Source organism: Homarus americanus, unplaced genomic scaffold (genome assembly GCF_018991925.1).
Source record: "Homarus americanus isolate GMGI-L3 unplaced genomic scaffold, GMGI_Hamer_2.0 scaffold20930, whole genome shotgun sequence".
NCBI classification, from domain to species: Eukaryota; Metazoa; Arthropoda; class Malacostraca; order Decapoda; family Nephropidae; genus Homarus; species Homarus americanus.
This window is the reverse complement of record NW_024748502.1, coordinates 5,591,527-5,612,927: the sequence shown is the minus strand read 5'-3', so window position 1 is coordinate 5,612,927 and position 21,401 is coordinate 5,591,527. Positions and strand designations below refer to the sequence as shown.

Sequence of the window (21,401 nt, the reverse complement as noted above, 5' to 3'; positions counted from 1 at the left end):
TGAAGTCAGAAAGCAATGTTCACTATTTAATTGTAATGCACTAATGCAGCCGTACGTTAGATTTTCGATAAATTTCACGCTAAAATTTACCTAGCAAAAGGTTGCAAAATATTGAAACTGAAATTATTTTCTGTTTATATACACTAAAATCTACCAAAAAAGTGATGTGCCATTAGTTTTAGCTGATCTTCCCTCCTATGACACACCCTACTCATACAATGACCACTGCTGGGTATCAACAGGCTCCGAGCAACCAGTGGGGTTTCAAATAAGCCCACCCTCGATCTGAGAACGAAGTTGGAAAAAGTTACGGGAGATTTGGGGAAGCATGGTGGTTCAACACAAACAAATCTTTCGTCTCGCCACGTCAGACATTTACTTTATATTACTTCTTACACTGGGTGAATGACAATTCCACTGTTAAAGCATGAACACTGATATTCACTAAAATTGACTGAATCAAACTGAATGGCTATAAACACAGAACATACCTGAGAACGAAGTTGGAAAGCGTTATGGGAGATTGACCTCCCGTCTCACACTGGTTTATATACCCCTAAGTTGCCAGCGATCGCTACTCATGCAATGACAGAAATTACACACAAACCAACTGTTACTCATTCAAGGATGACCCTCAATTGACAAGGGTCTGGCGAATTACTAAAGTTGATTTACATAACTAATTCAAGATTGAGTTTGCTAGGAGGAAGTGGAATAAACGCATATTGACAACTGTGTTCGAAGGCGGGACTTACTGGGAGGGATCCTGAGTGTAAAACGAATGGGACAAACACGTCTCTCCTTAATGCTATGAATATATACAATTAATATTATATAACCGCACCTGGGTATAATACAATACATGATTCCGTAACATTGAGTAGGTGAGTTAGTCTGCATCAATGACTGCCGTTCTCTGAGATTCTACAAGTGCAGTGGACTTGAATGTTATGTAGCGTAATATGAATTAAAGGGGGGTTTTTAGGAATGACAATGATGTGCGCAGTACAATGACAGTATGAAATATGGTGATCTCAAAGCCCAACTGGAATTGGTTGTCAGTACCTATTCCAGTGACTTGGAAGCATCTGTTCTAGAGGAGTTTTTGCAATTTAAAGACATTTTGTCTTCTGATTCTGACAGGTCAGTGACAAACATCTCCGCTTTGCTGAGGTCCAAAGATGGTATTTTGACAACTGCCTTTCCAAACATTAGTATTTTGGTAAGAATTTTCCTTGCCATCCCAATTACAAATTGTGAAGGAGAGAGGTCTTTCTCTACTCTTTCTAGGGTGAAAAATCACCTGAGGTCTACCATGGGACAAACCAGATTAAACTCACTTTCATTATTATGCATTGAATCAGGCCTCCTACAATCCCTTGACACAAACAGCATCATTGACAAATTTAGGGGCCCACTGATGAGTTTGGCATGGGGCCCACAAGTAGGTAAATTCGGCCCTGCCTTAGGACAATTATTTCTTTTACCTGTATTGTATATATGTGTGCGTAGACACACACACACACACAAACACATACAAATAAATAATAATGGGAAAATACTTTCACAAATAATCAGAAACAAATTTATTAAAAATGTGACAGTCTACCCTTAGGTTCGTGCTTTATTAATAAAGTAATAAAGGACAGACTTGAGGGCAGACTGTCACATTTTAATAAGTTTGTTTCTGATTATTTGAGAGAGAATTTTCCAATTATTATTTATTTGTATGTGTTTTGTGTGTGTGTGTGTGTGTGTGTGTGTGTGTGTCTACACACACACACACACACACATATTTACAATACAGGTAAAGGAAATTACTGTCTATAGAACTAATGGCTCCCTGTCCCAGCGGCGAAAATGCAGGCAACTTTAAAACTACTGTACCCACAGACATTCTTGGGTACATCCAGGGTGTCATCCGCAAGTAATAGAGGACCGCAAAATAAAAATCCGTGAACTTAGGGGCCCCCTGTTCATAACTGTGTGAGTGCAATACTGCATTAAAGAAAATGTATTGAAATTTTCTGATAAGAAAAGAGAGGTCTGGACTCCCAGGACCTTGGATTCACCAGTGAATTAGTAGAGTACTGTAGTTTAGGGTTCTTCAAAGTATGGGTCCCGACCCAGAACTGGGTCGTGAGGTGCTGCTCACTGGGTAAAATATCATAATAATAATAATAAATAAATAAAAAAATAAAAAAATAAATAAATACATTACTTAGGAAAATACCTGTACAATAAATAATTAGAATTACAAAAATAATAGCAGTAGTGGGAGTAGTAGTAGTAGTAGTAGTAGTAGTAGTAGTAGTAGTAGTAGTAGTAGTAGTAGTAGTAGTAGTAGTAGTAGTAGTAGTACTGTATAATAAAAACACAAAAACACTAATGTGATAATTAAAAATACGTATATGAATCAATAAATAAGAAAAAAAATTACAAAATGACAATGTTACTAGTAAGAGAGAGAGAGAGAGAGAGAGCGAGGGGGGGGGAGAACACATGGGGTGGGGAAGGGGTAATGACGTGACTCGGACGTGTTCAGAAATTAACACTCACCACAATACAGAAAATTTTTCTCAGTTGTGTTTATACTACAGGAGAATGGAAGTAGTCCCTTCGTTAGCCAGACCCTTTACCACCCCTTCGACAGAATGGATCGTTTTGTTATAAGAAAAAGCAAAATACCTTTGTCGTGGATTCCTCCCCTACAAACGCTTTTGTCGCTGAGTAGCCGACCGCGCGAATTCCCCAGTGTATGCCTCGTGGTCTAGGTCAACCAGCGCCGCCTTACATGACGGAGATCAACTATTAAGCCACGCCTACCTCCGCTATATAAGATCTCACCTCGTGGTGACAAAGGAGTAGGAGGAGAGAAGATAAGATGGAAACTGATCACAATATACAACCTGAATCTGCTGAAGAAATTGGATTTAAAGTTATCACTACAACAAAACATGGAATCCCAACATCGAGACCAACAGGAGGGACAATAGTAAAAAACTGTGAAGGAGGGATATACAAGTGGACATATCAAGAAAAATCCCTAAGTGAAGATTATGTCTGGTCACTAATTACTACGGACAAACTAAAGATTACGACCAAAGACTTTAAAATAGTAGACCCGTCAGAGTTTAGAAGAGTCAGAAGCGGGAAACAGGATGATAGGTCTCCACTTCAACAGTCACAATCCAAGTATAAGAAATAATGGACAATAGACAAACAGTAAGAACTTTAAGAATAATACAACACAACGTAAGAAACTGGAAGACCGAGAGAATTAACCTAAGTAATATATATCAAGAAATTGACCCTGACATTATACTAATAAACAGTCACGGTGAGACAGAAAACAACAACATAAAACTCTTTAACTATTATGTAAACCAAAGAAATAAATCGGGCGAGAAAAATGACGGAGTAGCGATAGCGGTTAAAAGAAACTTAAAATTTAAACTAATTGATGACTTCCAGGATGAATTTCTAGCAATAAAAATAAATACAACTCAAGGAGACGTAATTATTGCTACTACTTATCTGCCACCGAGACGACCCTACTTACCTATAGAAGACCTATTAAAATTGGCTAACAATAGTCATCCGATGTACATCTTAGGAGACTTTAACGCCAGACATAGGATTTTTGACAATACAAATAATAACGTCGTGGGAAACGCCCTTAATCAATTAATAAATTTAGGGAAAATCAATCATCTGGGTCCTAACTTTCCAACCTGGAGAAATCACAATACACAATCGACACCAGACAAAATTTTTACCAACAACAAAGCCTTTTTCAATTACCATATAATACAGGGACCTCTTACAGGCAGTGACCATCTGCCAATTATACTAACACTGTCAACAAGCCCCATACAGATACCAATAAAAAAGAGACTGAAAATGAGTAAAACAGACTGGGACAGCTTCAAAGACGACTTAAGTAATCACCACTCGATTAACCTACAAGGGAAAACAACAGAAGATATAGACTCAGAAATGGACAGACTGCACTCAGCAATAAAAACATCTATAACCAAACACACTCCTACTTCACACTTTAGAACATTACCCAACAACAGACTACCAGAAGAAGTTAAATTAATCCAGACCTATTACAATGAAATAAACAGGTATATGGAAAGACACGGCAGTAACAGATGGCTATATACGACACAGATAGCACTACAGATAAAATTAAGAGACGCATGTAAGGAAGCAAACAATAAAAAATGGAATGATATTATAATGGCGGCTGACATGACTAAAGACACAAAAACATTTTGGACTTCCATAAACAAGATGATGGGGCACAACAAGCAAAAAACACCATACATTAAAGACCAAAATGGAACAAAATTGCACGAGGAAAATGAACAAGAGTCAGCATTCAAAAGGGAATGGGTAAAAGTTTTTAAAATATCAGATGAGGAAAATGAAGATTTTGATAGTGAACACGAAGAAAGGATAGAAGAAGAAATGGGAAGACAAATACATAGAATCACCCCAAGGCAATATATAGACTATAACTTATTACCTAATAATCAAATAATAACCATGGGAGAAATGATGCACTGTCTGAGGAAATTTAAGGAAAAAGCCCCTGGGCTCACAGGTATTACACGAAATATGATCATGAATCTACCTGAAAACATTTTAAATACACTATTAAACATTTATAACGCATGCTTAATAACTGGTTACTTTCCAGACAAACTAAAATATGCTAAAATGATATTTATTCCTAAGGAGGGTAAGGACAATAAGGAAATATTAAACTACAGGCCAATATCTTTATTAGAAATTACCGGGAAACTATTGGAAAAAATATTAAATTCAAGACTTATAGCCTTTTTAACACAACATGGGAAAACTAACAACAGACAACATGGATTTATGCCCAATAGAAATACCCTAACTGCAATAGCTACAATAACGGAAATAATTGCAATAGAAAAAAGCAAGGGTAACCAGATCAATATAATTTTAAGGGATGTTTCTAAGGCTTTTGATAAAGTTTGGCATTTAGGCTTGAAATATAAAATATTAAAACTGGGACTTAACGAATACTTGCTAAGAATATTGTGTAACTATTTAGATGATAGGAGAGCACAAATTCAAATTGGAAACTTTTTGGGAACTATGTTTAATCTTGAGAGTGGAGTACCTCAAGGAGGATGCCTTTCTCCAACACTATATACAATTTATACTTCAGACACACCTCAACCTACCCCCTTTAGCGAATATGTAATGTTTGCTGATGATATTACTCAAATAGTATCATACCCAGGAAAATCAACTCAATTTATGGCACTCTACACGGTAAGAGCGATAAAAAACATAAATGATTTTGAGAAAAAATGGAAAATCAGGACAAATAAGAACAAATTCAAGATAATACCAATAGCCAAGATTAAAACAAGTCCAGTAATAGTCGACCAGGAACTATACCCATACGACACTGAAGGTAGGATGCTTGGATTAAAACTAACAAAAAGAGGATATATAACATACTTAAAAGATAAAGAACGACAGGCAAGAATAAGATTATCAAAAATAAAACGCTTTAAGAACCTTAGCATTAATAACAAAAGAAAGATTTATATTGCCCTTGTTAAATCAATTATGGACTACCCACCCATCCCATTGAACACCCTTAGTAAAACGTGCATTAAAAGGTTACAAACAGTACAAAATATAGCCCTCAGATTTATATATAACATAAAATATACAGACCACATCAATAATGAACAGCTACACAAGAGAGCAAACCTCTTAGCAATCAATGTAGATATACACAACAAAGCTGTAAATATTTGGAAAAAAGTGACTGAACTTAACACAGAAACATATCAAAACTGGATAAATAATATAGACAACGAAGAATTCCAAGAACACAGTTGGTTTAAATCAGCCAGGAAGAAAGTAATTGAACCATCTCCTGCCCCAATATACATATAAAACATTAATAGAGAGAATAAAAGATGAGAGTGACCTACCAGCTCCACAAGAACCTGGCAGGCCTCTCCATACAGCGTACCTTTAGACTAACATAACTAATATTTAACATTTAACATTTAACATTTAACATTGAACTAACATCTTAGTAAAAAAAAAAAAATAAATAAATAAAAATGTGACTACCCTCCCAGCTACACAAGGACCTGGGCGGGCTCACTAACTCAAAAAAAAATTAAATAAAAAATAAATAAAAAAATAAAAAAATATTAATAATATTAATAATAATAATGTGATTACCCTCCCAGCTATATCAGCCAGGAAGAAGTAATTGAACCACCTCCTGCCTCAACATACACATTTCTACATAAAACATTACTAGAGGAATAAAGATGAGAGTGACCAACCAGCTCCACTAAGAACCTGGCAGGCCTCTCCATACAGTGTACCTTTAGACTAACACAACTAACACTTAACTAACACCTCAAAAAAAAATAAAAAATAAAAATGTGACTACCCTCCCAGTTACACAAGGACCTGGGCGGGCTCACTAACTCCAACAATAACAAATAATAATAATAAGCAGCATTATATAAATAAACCAATATTAATACAAAGGTCTGACGACCCAAGGGAGCAGAACAAAGACAAAACGCCAATAAGAAAGATGAAGCGATCTGGTTGAGCCCAGATTCTTTCTACTCCTACTGTATTTCAGTTTCACCACTTTTCCTTCAACTCCTAATAATCTTCTTTCACCTCTTAACTAAAGACTTCGTATCGTATCGACCTACCTCTTTCTACCTACAGCCAGTCTTCAAGCAACACCTCCTCCTCCACTACTGCCTGGCGGCCCTTGCTCCAGCCGGTGACCATGGCGACCCACAAGCTGGTCCTCCTCTGGGCACCCTCACCAACCAGCTCTCTCTACATCACGCTTGTAACCACGCTGCCACTTCCCAGCACCAAGCTGCACTGTACATCCAATACAATATGTATACAGAGAGTACATTGTGAGTTTCCTTTCTCCATCCCATCCTGAGTGTGAACCAAATATCCCATACCCCACACCTTCTCAGTCATCAAATACATATGCATCTGCAAAAGATAAACAGAGAGCCCTACAGTTGAAAGAGTGGGGAGTTACACATTTGTAACTCCTCCTTCACTAGTGGTGTCTTTCCGGATAAACTGAAATTGCTAAAGTTCACCCAGCATATAAAAAATCTGGGGACAAAGGTCTCTTCAAGAATTACCGCCCACGAGCCCATAACTATGACAGGGAATGCTAACCGCTGGACCACCAGGATACTAAAAGCGGTCATGGGCTCGTGGGCCGTGGGTTCGAATCCTGGCGGGTTGAGGTGTTGATTGTATGTAGAAGTCCGCGTATTTATTGGGCTAATGAAATATATATGGATCCTCGTGTTTCGAAGCCGGATTTGGTAAAACGTTACTCTGACCACCTACGTGATACGGTAGTCCCCATTAGAGGTTCACGGCGCCATAAGCTCGTTGAACAGGCTTTGTGTGAAATATAACAGAGTCTAGGACTGCTTTTAGTATCCTGGTGGTCCAGCGGTTAGCGTTCCCCGGTCACAGTCATGGGCTCGTGGGCCGTGGGTTCGAATCCTGGCGTGTTGAGGTGTTGAGTGTATATATATATATATATATATATATATATATACTTTCCCTCACACTAGTTAGCATAGCATAACCAAACAGCCTCGCAAGGACCAATAGGTCTGTATATAATGTGTGTGCACCCGCTAAAATAACCTAGTACATTTTACTAATGTCTCATTGTTTGGCTGTGAGTTTTCTATTTTGTCTACCTGCCAGTTCAACAGGACTGCTAACTCATCCTGCATCACCGCACCGGTGACTGGTGAGTAGAACGGATTCCGTAAATATACAGGCTGTTTCATAAATACCATTCATTACGTAAGGGGGTGTTCCTGAGACATGAGAATATAATATAAAACATAATGCCTCGTACTGAGAACATGTGACATACTTAATGAGGGGAAACAAGCATTAGCTGACGAATTATGGGTTACCCACCAATTGCCCCATTAATAAAATTTTGTGGATATGTAACATGTGATAACACTATCTGAGACTGGACACGTTATTTAACAATCATCACGTTGCCTATTCCACTGATAATGACTGTTAGATCAATAAGGCTGTAAAGTAACAGTTTGACAACACTGTGTCATGTTTCGCTGTCATCCTTCACCCGCATAATGATGGTTACTCCATATCCTATAATATGTTGATTTTTCATTAATGAATGTATACAAAAGGCCCCATGCACTAATGCCTTATCCTTTTATTTTCACAGCTATGGAGGTTTAGCCACAACGTCATGTGAGGCCACCTCGGACGAGAGCTAATCGACCTGCGGTGATAACGAGTTGTGGCAGGATTATTGGATATCACGAGGCAGGGAAGTGGATACGGGAGATTAGTCGCCTTCTTGGTATCTCCAGGGATACAGTTAGGCTTTGGGTGAGAAGATATGAGGAAGAGGGTCACGTGCTCACCAGGCCCCGACCAGGAAGACCAAGAGTCACCACACCAGCGGCAGATCAACAGATTCAAAGGGCAGCAGAGCGAGCACCGCTGTCAACTGCCGTGCGTATAACGAGGGAAACAGGAGTTCAGTGTCACCCGATAACTACCAGGAGGCGAATACGGGAGACTGGCCGACAATGTTTCATCCCAGCACGTAAGGAAACCTTAACAGAGGCACACAGAGAAGCACGTTAAAGGTTTGCTGAGGCGTATGCGGGAGTCGATTTTTGGAGGTCCGTCATTTTCACGGATGAAAAATGTTTCTCATCTGTCGCAGCAGTTGGTCGCCAGTGTTGGCGATTACGTAATACAAGATATGCTCGCAGACACATCCATGAGACATCGACAAGCGGTCGTGTGACAACCTCCATGCATGGATGGATGTGGTGGGGAGGTGTTGGTGAACTGACGGACATTGAGGGACAGATGAATGCAGACCAGTATATAAATATTCTAGACATCCTTTCTACCATCGGTGCAAGCATATGCCATCCCAGACCCACAGCCTATATGTATGGTAAAAGATCGCAGTCCAATACATACAAGTCGGGTAGTCGGGCGTTGGTTTGAGGCGCACCCGCAGATTATTCTATTGGACTGGCCCCCTAAAGGAGCCAATTGTAATCCAATAGAAAATCCATGGGCTTATATGGTTATTGAATGGGATGTTGAGGAGAAAACGAGAGAGGCAGTGAGGAGACACGCACATAATGTGTGGGAGGGAATAAGGAGGAGGCCGAACATCTGCAGCAATCTGGTAGATTCCATGCCCACCAGATGGAGGTTGGACACGGTATTAACCTATGGGCACGAGGTGTCTCAGTGGTAGTAGCCTTGTCTCGGGATCCTGTGGTCAAGAATTACAGCTCCGACCACGACGGTGCCTTGTAGGGGGTGGCGGGGGATTTAGCTCTCTGGTGTAACCTCGTTGGGGCCACATAGACTTTGTTTCCTAACTCTTGGGAATTTGTCCAGGTATTTTACTATGTGGTTTTACGTCACTTCACACAATATGCTTACAAAATCTATGCATTAATTAATATGCATAACTCTTGGGAATCTGTTCAGACATTAAATATATGTTATATACTACAATAATCACATAGATATGTTTACAATGTTTATGCACAATAAATGTGAAGAATACTTTCGGGGTTTCAATTGACCAATAGTCATGCCTACAAAACAATCTTGATGCTCTAATAATAATAAAAGATATAGATGGGGTGTGGTGGAATCATTGTGGTCTGGCACCCACACACACAAGCGCTGTAAACTTTGTGTGGATTCACTGGGTGGTTTGGAAGTGTTTATTTCCATTCATACTTTCGTAACTACAACCTACTGTAATTTTTCTTCGTGTTCATATATAATGAAGATAATGCAGAGTATAAAATGCCATATTCAATATTTATACATAATGTCATCTATCCAGCCATACTATGACTGTGTGTTTGTGCGTGTGTTGCCTCGTGATAGTTAGAGTGGGCCCCCGTCCAGAAAGGACACTGTACTAACCTCCAGCACCGACCCAGGTGGGCTAGAGATTATGGTTTCCGAGTGTACTTTGCTTTAACAATTTTAATATTAACACCATAGTGCGAGCTGTACCCCGCTACACTTCTAAGAGGTCTCAGTCTGTCAGTACATTGGCAGGTTAGCTGTTGTATGGCAGGTAGGGTACAAGGGACGGAAACACTAAGATATTTAAAAGAAGAAACATAGTCAATAGTGTTGTTACCTATCTTGAACTTGGCGGGGCCGCGTTTGCGGTTACCAGCTTGTTTGTTGAACACCTTAGTTTTCTCAGTGGAGATAATAAGACCAAGGTTCTCACAGGCTGCGTAACATGGATCAGGGTGGTTTGCATTTCACGATGAGTTTTAGTATGTATAAGAACATCATCAGCATAGCTGATTGAGATATTGCTGGGGTTGTCTGGTATTAAATTTAATAATGCATTCATAAGAACATTGAACAAAGTAGGGCTAAATACTCCACCTTGAGGGGTACCAAGTTGCATATCTTTAACTTCACTTTTGTAACCCTGAAACAGTGCAGCAGCCCTTCTGTTGGTTAGGTAACCACTTATCCAGTGTAACAGCCTACCTCCTATATCCATTTTGGCTAGTTCGTACAATATCAGTTGCCTATTGGCAATATCAAATGCAGCTTTTAGGTCAAGAAGTTACCTTCAGAGTCCGATAGGCACCACGGACTCGAATGATCTTGGGTGGGTCTTTCTCAGCCACTCCAGTCTGCAATGACTGCATTCTTGCCCCTGAGTCGCTTCGTCCTTCTGATGTCGGGATGAGCTTCTAGTAGTGTAAAGGTCTGGTACTGGTCGAGCCCTATGATTAAGATGGTTTTCTTGCTCGATGATAAGGATAATTGTTCCATGGTGTTACGAACCCCTCCACCGATTGTCATGATCTACCTACCCAGCACTACGAACCATGCCATCTATTGTCTTGATCTACCTACCCAGCACCACGAGCAACGCCATCTAGGGACGAGACACGAGTATGACTCGTCTTAGTTGCCACTCCGGGGTTTCCCTTCTCCATATCCTGGTTGTTGCGTCACTTCCTCCAAGTCTTCTTTGTCAGCTCGAATTCGAGGAGAGAGCACTTGGCTCTGGGAAGTGACCACAGGATTATCTATCCTCTAAACCTGCGGCGCAGTGACTACCTACCGTCTTCTACAATACTCAGCCTTACTCGTCAGCCATCTCAGCTCCTCACTTAAGTATTTGTATCTTGTATTGCCTCCCCCGCGTCCACTTGCTTCAAGATTGTTTTATGTTTTATTATTATGTATATACTGTTAATGTTTAGGTTAAGTTTGGTTAAAGGGTAATTTATAAGCTGAATATTTTGTTAAGGGATTTATGGTACTTTATTATACACAACGAAAACTCGCATCCTTTGTCTACCCTTTTATAGTCCGATTGTCTTTGTTTTTTTTGTTGTTGTTACCTGTTGGGATCTGGGTAGACGTATAACTATATTCTAAATCCCCAACTCGTAACAAATGGCGACCGTGACATGATACGACCTTAAATACCATATTCCTTCCTCCCTTGTTACTCAGTGTTAATTATTCCTCCCAGTCACTTCTGTTCACAATTGCTTTACGGTGGTTTAAAGTTTCCTTCATATGTGTGTGCATATATTGGTATTATCGTACAGTAAGAGTGACAGCCGTAGGATATTAGGTTCCAAGTGTCATAAGGCTTACCTGTTATTACACGTGGCAGTCGTGTAGTAAGTCTTATCGAGTGTAGGGAAGAATCCGGATCTGTTTAATGCCGTACCCTCACTCCAGAGTAGGCTGTTCCATAGTCACTAGTTTAGGGTGAAGTGATATCTTGGGACGCCCCGCTCTACCAGGACCCCATAATTATAAAGCCTCCATTATTGTTCTTCTCATTATCTCATTCGGGGTCAATCATACCATTTCTCAGGGTTGTTAATCCGGATCTTTATATAAATGCCGTAATACGCCCTTCCTCTTTCAAGTATCTCAGGGTTGTTAATCCGGATCTTTATATAAAATGCCGTAATACGCCCTTCCTCTTTCAAGTATCTCAGGGTTGTTAATCCGGATCTTTATATTAATGCCGTAATACGCCCTTCCCCTTTCAAGTCTCTTATCCTTATCTAAGGATCTTCTCAGAAGAACAATATTCATAAGTGTAATTTCCCTAGGTATAACTTGGGTAGTTTCCGGGACTTTCTGGTTATCCACTGCCGTGATATTTTCTAGGGTAATCCACTTATCTTATCTTTTGACCATTAATTAATTTATCTAGGTTTTCTTAATGGCCACCCCAGGATTTGTTAAACTTGGTAGTCCTGGAGGAGTGGAAGAGCAAGATACCATTTCACATCTTGAAGCATGTGGAGGAGCGTGGAGAGGTTAATTTAGGACGTGCGGCTGAGCTGGCTGATGCGTACGCCTTGCTGGTGGAGTCACTGTGCCGTAGGGAACGTGGTACTTTCCGGCATGTTAGGTCCTCCTCTGATGATAACCTTGGGGACGTGAGTGGTAGGTCGAAAGGTCCCACACCTACCCCCCCTGATGCAACCAAGTTTTATTGTTCTTACTGTAAAAAACCAGGCCATACGATCCAGTCTTGTAAACACCCAAAGTGTCGAACTGCTAAAAGTAGTTCCCTGGATCCCAAATCCAAACCAATAGCAACCACCAATGTGGAAAGGCCCCATCAGGATCTCTTCTCTTCATTCACCTATGAGGGAAAAATTTTCAATCATAGAGGGGTCTCGTTCTTTCCCTATTCGTATACTACGTGATACGGGCGCAGCACAATCTATCCTCCTGTTTAACGTCATTCCTGATATATCTACCGCATTTACTAATGAGAGTGTTCTAATTTCAGATCTCTCATCCCATTCTTCCTATCCTTTAGCTAAAGTGCACCTCCAATGTCCCTTGATTACTGGGGAAGTGCAAATAGCCATTAGGAAAGACCCAATGCCTGTGTGCGGCATTCATTTATTATTGGGTAATGACTTGGTAGGAGATCTAGTGGTTCCCAACATAAAGACAGTCGACTCTCCCTTACCTGTCAACTCCACCACTGACCTTAAAGAAACTATTCCTCATCTTTTCCCATCTTGTGCTGTCACCCGGTCACAGAGTGTGCGAAATGGGCCCTCTTCATCTAAAACCACCTCTAATATCTTCCTACCCACAGAAGATCTGTACAATAAGACCATTAGTAAGGATGAGCTCGTTAAAGCCCAACAATCTGATCCATCTTTGAATAAACTTCATCATGCAGCAGTTGAGGGTAAAGATTTTAACACCCTTCCGTGTTTTTATTATCATGAAGGGGTTTTGATGAGGGCCTATAGGCCCCCTGAGCTTGCCCATCTAGACACGTGGTCTGAAATACATCAAGTGGTAATTCCCACCTCAGTCAGACCAGCATTAATTGCCTTTGCCCATGATGGTATTTCAGGACATTTGGGAATCCTGAAAACATATAAAAAGCTCCTCCAACACTATTATTGGTCTGGACTTAGGAAGGATGTGTCAAAGTACCTAAAATCTTGTCATATTTGTCAAATGGTAGGAAAACCAAATGAAAGTATACCAGCAGCTCCCATTAAGCCCATCCCAGTATTTTCTACACCATTTGAAAAGATTGTTGTGGATTGTGTGGGCCCATTACCAAAGACTAAGAAGGGAAATCAATTCCTGCTCACAGTTATGGATACCAGTACACGTTATCCTGAGGCTTTTCCCCTTAAAAGCATCACTTCAAAAAACGTAATCAAACATCTTTTGCACCTTTTCACTTCAGTGGGCATTCCTAAAGAGATCCAATCCGATCAGGGCACCAATTTTACGAGCAATCTTTTCAAACAGGTGATGAAAGACCTCAGTGTGGACCATTGTACATCTTCGGCTTACCACCCACAATCCCAAGGTTGCTTGGAACGGTTCCATCAAAACTTTCAAGTCAATGCTAATAAACTATCTCCCCTCAACTATATAGTCCATACTCCTGATCGCCGAAAAGATTCACAACTTGTTCACATTAATCTCATGAAACTTTACCATTCCAGGCAGTCAGAGGAAGACATCCCAGAGGCTATAAGCCTACCTGTATTGCATACGGTTTTGTCAGGGCCGGAGCCGGAGACAGATGACATGGATCTATTGGAGAATTTAGACTTCCCTCTACCTAAAGAAAACCCTGCTAACAGTCACATACTCAACAACTTTGATGAGTATTTTTCTGTTCTGAATCCATCTCAAGCAAAAGATCTCACTAAGTTATTATCAACATTTCCTAATGTCACGTCAGACCTCCCAGGGTTTTGCAATATACTTAAACATGATATTAAGCTAATCTCAGATGATGTACAACCCATTAGGCAATCAGCATGTCGACTAAATTCACAAAAAAGAGAGATTATGAAAAAGGAGGTAGATTTTTTGTTAAAACATAACTTGGCTGAGCCTAGTACCTCCCCCTGGGCTTCACCTTGCCTTCTCATTCCAAAACCCGATAGCACTTTTCGTTTCTGTACCGATTATCGTAAAGTGAACCAGGTCACTGTCTCAGACTCCTACCCTTTACCTTTGATTGAAGATATAATAGACAGCATAGGCTGTGCCAAATTTATATCTACCGTGGACCTGTTGAAAGGATATTATCAAGTGGGACTCACGGATAGGGCAAAAATAATCTCGGCATTTATAACTCCATTTGGTCTTTTTCAATATTTGGTTATGGCGTTTGGCTTTTCTAATGCTCCGGCCACATTCCAGAGGGCCATCAACTACCTTATTCAGGACCTAGGTGGGACGTTCGCCTACCTGGATGACCTGGTGGTGGTGTCGGACAGCTGGGACGAACATCTGGTGCGTTTGGAGATACTGTTTGCACGACTGCAAGAGACTGGATTCACCATAAACCTGGCTAAATCTGCTTTTGGCCGGGCCTCAGTGACTTACCTGGGACATATCGTTGGGCATGGTATGGTGAGACCCAAGGACGCAAACGTTAGAGCCATCTTGTCCTTCCCCACTCCAAGGACGAGGAAGGAACTCATGCGCTTCCTGGGGATGTGCGGCTACTACCGTCGGTTCTGCAGTAACTTCTCCAGCGTGGCCGGACCCCTCACAGACCTTACCAGTTCTGCGGTCCCTTACATCTGGAACCAGAGGTGCGACCAGTCTTTCCACCGCCTCAAAGCCTTCCTTGCCTCCAAGCCTGTAGTCCACCCCCCTGACTACACCTTGCCCTTCCATCTGCAAATCGACGCTAGCGGTGTCGGAGTGGGGGCTGTGCTCCTACAACCCGACCCAACCACTGATGTCCTTCACCCTGTGGCATACTACTCCGCCAAGTTGAAAAAACATCAGACCAACTACTCGACCATAGAGAAGGAGGCCCTGGCTCTGGTGTTGGCAATAAAGAAGTTTGAATGTTACCTCCAGTCTTGCCCACAAACAACCCTAGTCTTCACCGACCATAACCCACTCACGTTCATCCAAACCAACAAGACCTCCAACCAGCGAATCCTCCGCTGGGCTCTCCTCACCCAGCCCTATAATCTACAAGTCCGGCACATAAAGGGGGTAGACAACCTGATTGCAGACTCCTTATCCCGAGCTCCAGTGGAAATGCAGCAGCTACTCTCCAGACGCACCAGGTGATCACCTCCTTCGCGCCCGCGCTACGGAGGTCTTTGGAGGGGGGGTGTGTTACGAACCCCTCCACCGATTGTCATGATCTACCTACCCAGCACTACGAACCACGCCATCTATTGTCTTGATCTACCTACCCAGCACCACGAGCAACGCCATCTAGGGACGAGACACGAGTATGACTCGTCTTAGTTACCACTCCGGGGTTTCCCTTCTCCATATCCTGGTTGTTGCGTCACTTCCTCCAAGTCTTCTTTGTCAGCTCGAATTCGAGGAGAGAGCACTTGGCTCTGGGAAGTGACCACAGGATCATCTATCCTCTAAACCTGCGGCGCAGTGACTACCTACCGTCTTCTACAATACTCAGCCTTACTCGTCAGCCATCTCAGCTCCTCACTTAAGTATTTGTATCTTGTATTGCCTCCCCCGCGTCCACTTGCTTCAAGATTGTTTTATGTTTTATTATTATGTATATACTGTTAATGTTTAGGTTAAGTTTGGTTAAGGGTAATTTATAAGCTGAATATTTTGTTAAGGGATTTATGGTACTTTATTATACACAACGAAAACTCGCATCCTTTGTCTACCCTTTTATAGTCCGATTGTCTTTGTTTTTTTTGTTGTTGTTACCTGTTGGGATCTGGGTAGACGTATAACTATATTCTAAATCCCCAACTCGTAACACATGGTTATTCCCCTTATGCTATTGGTGAGGAGATCCTGTATGACAGCTGGGTCGCTTTTAATCAGAACATGATTTTGTGTACCGACTCTGAACTGAAACTCAGCGTCTGGGTGTTTATCTTCCGCATCGTTCAGCCATCGACACTTGACTTCAGGTGGTGAACCTTCAGGGAAGTTTAATCTTACTCTCATGGGGGGTTGAGGTTGTAGTTGATGGTCTCTTAAGTTTTTCTGCCTTTTCGGCCTTCCGCTTGTTCCTGGACTGAACTAGTTGAAAGCCATTCTCTCCGTTGGTGTCAAGGTCAACACCATAGTCACCTGGCTCACTCAGTGCATCAGGAGAGTTAAAGCGAATAGCTGGGTCTCCAGTCAACTCAGACATGGTGTAGTTACAGGACTCGACCTATATGCCTACGTCAGAGGGCCGAGGACTGCTTGGCACTCCTAGGAAGTCAGAGGACAAAGGGGAGGTACTACCACCTGTGTTGTCTAATGGTAGACCCAGTGGTGGTATGATGAGGCTGCCATCTGACATTATTAACACCTGAGTAAAAACACAGGCACGTCCACAGCTGTGTACAGTAGATCAACCAACGACCACGGTAGGAGGTGTTGGTGGTGGTGTGAGAGAGGTGTGGGTGTTGGTTTGAGGGATGTGTTGGTGTGAAGGATCCAAAAATGGAGCGGCGCGAGAGGACTGCCAGCCGCTCTCCGCATAAAGGGGTACACGCACCGCGGAAAGTGAGCATTCCGTGTTCGGCACGGTACCAGGTAAACATGGAAACGCATAAAGTGGGACCGCGTAAAGCGAGGGTTGACTGTATATGTACATAATGTACAGTGAACCCTCACTTTACGCGGTTAATTCAACCCACAGGGTACCGCGGAAAGTGAGAAACGCTTAAAGTGAACAACATAACATATAGGATTAAATGGAATAGAGACTGGCTGACCCCCAAACTCCACTTTTTCCGACACAATAACTATGTTCTAGTAAAAATAACATCTGAATTTTATGATGGTACATGCACACAATTAATACTTAAGAGAAATAGAGAAATACAGTCGCCAAGTTAATGTCCATTCAAATAATGGACTCAACTCCCTCCCCCTCTTCTCACACTACTCTCCCTGGCTCTTCCCTCTCTGAGAAATTTTGGGGGGAAAACCACTATATTTTAAGGTATAGTGATAAATAATACCTCAAACTAAAGTTAGGATAATATAATTGACATTGCTGGATTCCTTGTAAGACCAGGAATATTTTGAATATAAATGTCATATATTTTGCACAAAAGATAACAGATTTACTCAGAGTATGAATTTTATGAGCTAAAACAAATATCTTCAGTTAATAAAAAAAAAATATTCTTCACAACACTATCCGCCAATCAAAGTACCCCACCTTGCCTCCCCCCCTCTTCCAACCGCGCCAGATGGTCGGTCGGTCCCTCCCTACCAGATAAATGTTTGGGAGAAACCAGAATATTTACCTTTTTAGTAATAAATAATACCTCAGACTAAAGTTAGGATAATATAATTGACATTGCTGGATTCCTTGCAAGACCAGGAATATTTTGAATATACACTTCATATATTTTGCACAAAAGATAACATATTTGCTCTGAGTAAACAAAATACTTGCATTAGATCTAAAATTTGTATGTCTAATGCAAAATCTATGATGCTTGTATTCAAAATGATCATCAAAATGTAAGAATTCCAGCAATGGAAATTATATTCTGGCCGGATAATTTGAATGAATTTTATGAGCTAAATAAAAAAATTATATTTCACCCGCGTAAAGGGGTACACGCACCGCGGAATGTGAGCATCCCGGGTTCCGGCAGGGTACCGCATAAACGTGGAAACGCAGAATGTGGGACCGTGTAAAGTGAGGGTTGACTATGTATAATTGGGAAAAGGTAATTAAGCCTCTTGTAGTCATTTCAATTACCTGTACTAGCATTAAAGAAAAAATATGGCATTAACTTCACTATGATGCAATAAAAAAATTGAATTTACATATACAGAGTATTACAGTTGTACCCCGCTTTACGCAGTTTCACTTTACTCGATTTCTCATAAACGCGGTGCCTCGCCTGAACCGAACTTTCACTTAACGCAGTTCATCTACCCATATACGCGCAGAGTGTCCGGCTCGACGCTATTTTTAGATTCGCCCCACCCGCCTGCTCCCTCCTCCGCCTCCACCTGGGCAAGCCATGCGGTAAGGTTGCGCAGTGCATGTCTCTGTTGCGTTATCACTGACGTCATATGACGTATCAGACTGTGATTGGCCATGCATCCCTACCCCCCTCTGCTGCTAGCTGTAATTGGTTTAAAGTAATATGACGTGTCCACCCGGGGAGGGAGGGAGGGAGGAAAGACGACGCTTGACCTAGCCGCGGCAGTTTCATCCCTCAAGGCCACACCGTGTGTACGTGTATCCATTGTTCTGTGAAATGGCTTCCGCCGGACCACCACCGCCACCAGAGAGAAACCTTTCCTTACCTGGACCCAGCCGCCCTAAGCCAAAGAAGACATGACGTTCCTTAAGCTACAAAGTGAAATACCAGATCGTTCAAGATTTGGAGAAAGGAACACGTCAAGCTGATCTCGCACGCCAGCATGGAGTCAACGAATCTACGATTCGTACTATTAAGAAGGATGCAGCCAAGATCAAAGAGCACATGACAATCACAAAGTCTGCAGGTGCTTCAATGATGAAGTATTCCCAGAACAAGGTGCTGCTAAAGGTGGAACATTTGCTGGTGAGTTACTTGATTCGTCAGGTGCGACGCAACATGGCGGTGGACACGCGATCCGTTCAAGAGTACGCACGTGAACTGTACGCAGCAGTGTCACGTAAGATGGGAATTGCAGAGCCCAAACCCTTCAATGCTTCCTCTGGTTGGCTGCATAGGTTTAAGAAGAGGAACAAAATCACCAACATCAACATTGGTGGTGAAGAAGCGAGTGCTGACCGTGTGGCGGCTAGAGATTTTCCTCCGTTCTTACGTGAGGTTATGGAGGAAGGGCAGTTCACTGACGACCAGGTGTTCAACATGGACGAATCCGGCCTTTTTTGGAAAAAGCTGCCTACCAAGACCTTCGTTGTCCAGTCTGCCAGCAAGGTTCGGGGTCGGAAGTTGCAGAAGGAGCGCATCACCGTCCTCTTTACCACCAATGCCTCCGGTACCTGTAAACCAAAGTTATCGGTGATTCACACAGCCCGCAAGCCTGCAAGAATATGGACATGAACAAGCTTAATGTACACTGGCTAACCGCACGTAAGGCGTGGATGTTCTCTGCTCTGTCCCTCTCCTGGTTTGACGACTGTTTCGTTCCAGACGTCAAGAAATTCTGCGAGCAACAGAATGTTCCATTCAACATTTTGTTGCTCCTTGACAACGCACCAGGACACTCGCCCCTACTTATGGATCGTCACCCCAACGTAAAAGTGGTCTTCCTTCCTCCCAACACTACGTCATTAATCCAGCCCATGGACCAGGAGTTAATCTGCAATGTTAAAGCTGCATACTCGGCAAAGAAATTCAAGCTCCTGAACGACTCTACCAACACCAAGGATGAGTTGCATAAGCTGGGTGACACCGACAGCAAGAGTAAAAGCGACGAGGACAAGGAACAAAAGGTGGTGACTCAAGAAGTTCTCGTCAAACAGTTTTGGAAGAAATTTAACGTCAAACAAGCTGTAGATTTCTTGGTGGAGGCATGGGATCAGCTGTCTATTGCTACGATTCGTCACGCATGGAGGCATGTGTTGCATGGCATACCAGGTGAGAGGAGGAGTCAACCTGTGACTGGTGAGGTTCAGACTGTTGCAGTAGCAGTGGACCTTGCCAGAGAAGCTGCGCACAGTATTACAGCTGAAGGCTTCTCCGAGACCACCGACGAAGACATCCTGGAGGTGATCAGAGATCCTGAAATGACTGCCGACGAGATGTTGGAAGATGATCACGTCAGTGAAGAGGAAGATACTGGTTCAATCTCTGAAGAACACAAGTTAACGCATAGTCATATTAAGGGTGCCATCGAGTGTGCAGAAAAATTGAAGCTCTTCCTTTCCAACGACAATGACGATGACCGCTATGAAGTCTTCCATACCCGGCTGGTGCAGGCTATGGAGCCGTACATCAAGGTGTATCAAGACAACATCAACACTAGCCGTCAAAAAAGCATTACCGAGTTCTTCGCCCGCAACCCACCACAGCCAGCCAGTGATAGTGACAATGAAGGTGACTTTGAGGGATTTGTCAGGGAAGCCCTGACAACTGTAACTGATAGTGATGGTGATGCACCTAGTAATGGTGATTCACCTGAGGGCCAGTAATCTGCCCTCTGCCTCGGAACCAGCCTCCATCCCCGTATGCCGACCCATCTCTTCTTCTAATGTAAGTGTTACACCTAACTTTTAGTTTCCCTAACCTAACCTTTATTTTTCCTAACTTAACCTTTATTTTTCCTAACCTAACCTCTTCTATATACTTGTTTGTGCATACGATCATAAAGTTAAGATAAAATTTTTACTACAACAGAGTTGTGTGTCGTCAAAAATTGGAGTTTGGGGGTCGGGCCAGTCTCTATTGGAATTAATCCCATATGTTCTGTTGTTCCATTTACGCGGATTTCACTTAACGCGGTACCCTGTGGGTTCTTTTGACCGCGTAAATCGGGGTACACCTGTACATGATTTATCTATGCAACTGATGTAATGCAAATTATCTTCATTATAAGTTAGCATTGATAGCTTTATCAGATAAGTAACTTGAAGATGTAGTGAAATTACTTTCCCCAAATGTACAGTAGCTAAAGAAAGTATCTGACAGGGTGGGTCCGATGACTTCCGAAATTTTACGTACAACTCGTGATGTCTCGGGAGGGCTGGCATGCGTATCTTCGCCCACCGCCATTCAATATCCAACACAGAGAGTGAGTTGGCATACAGGAATAAAATAATCGGTCAAGTG

General features: G+C 42.0%; 1 protein-coding gene across 1 annotated transcript in view; it reads left to right on the top strand.

Moving 5' to 3' along the window:
- Positions 1-8,357, top strand: part of LOC121880281 (general transcription factor II-I repeat domain-containing protein 2-like) — a 51,720-nt gene extending 43,363 nt beyond the window's left edge. Inside the window, exon 3 of the mRNA XM_042387438.1 lies at positions 8,306-8,357. Within this exon, the coding sequence (XP_042243372.1) occupies positions 8,306-8,357 (52 nt within the window). The remainder of the gene's footprint in view (positions 1-8,305) is intronic.
- The last annotated feature ends 13,044 nt before the right edge of the window (positions 8,358-21,401 follow it).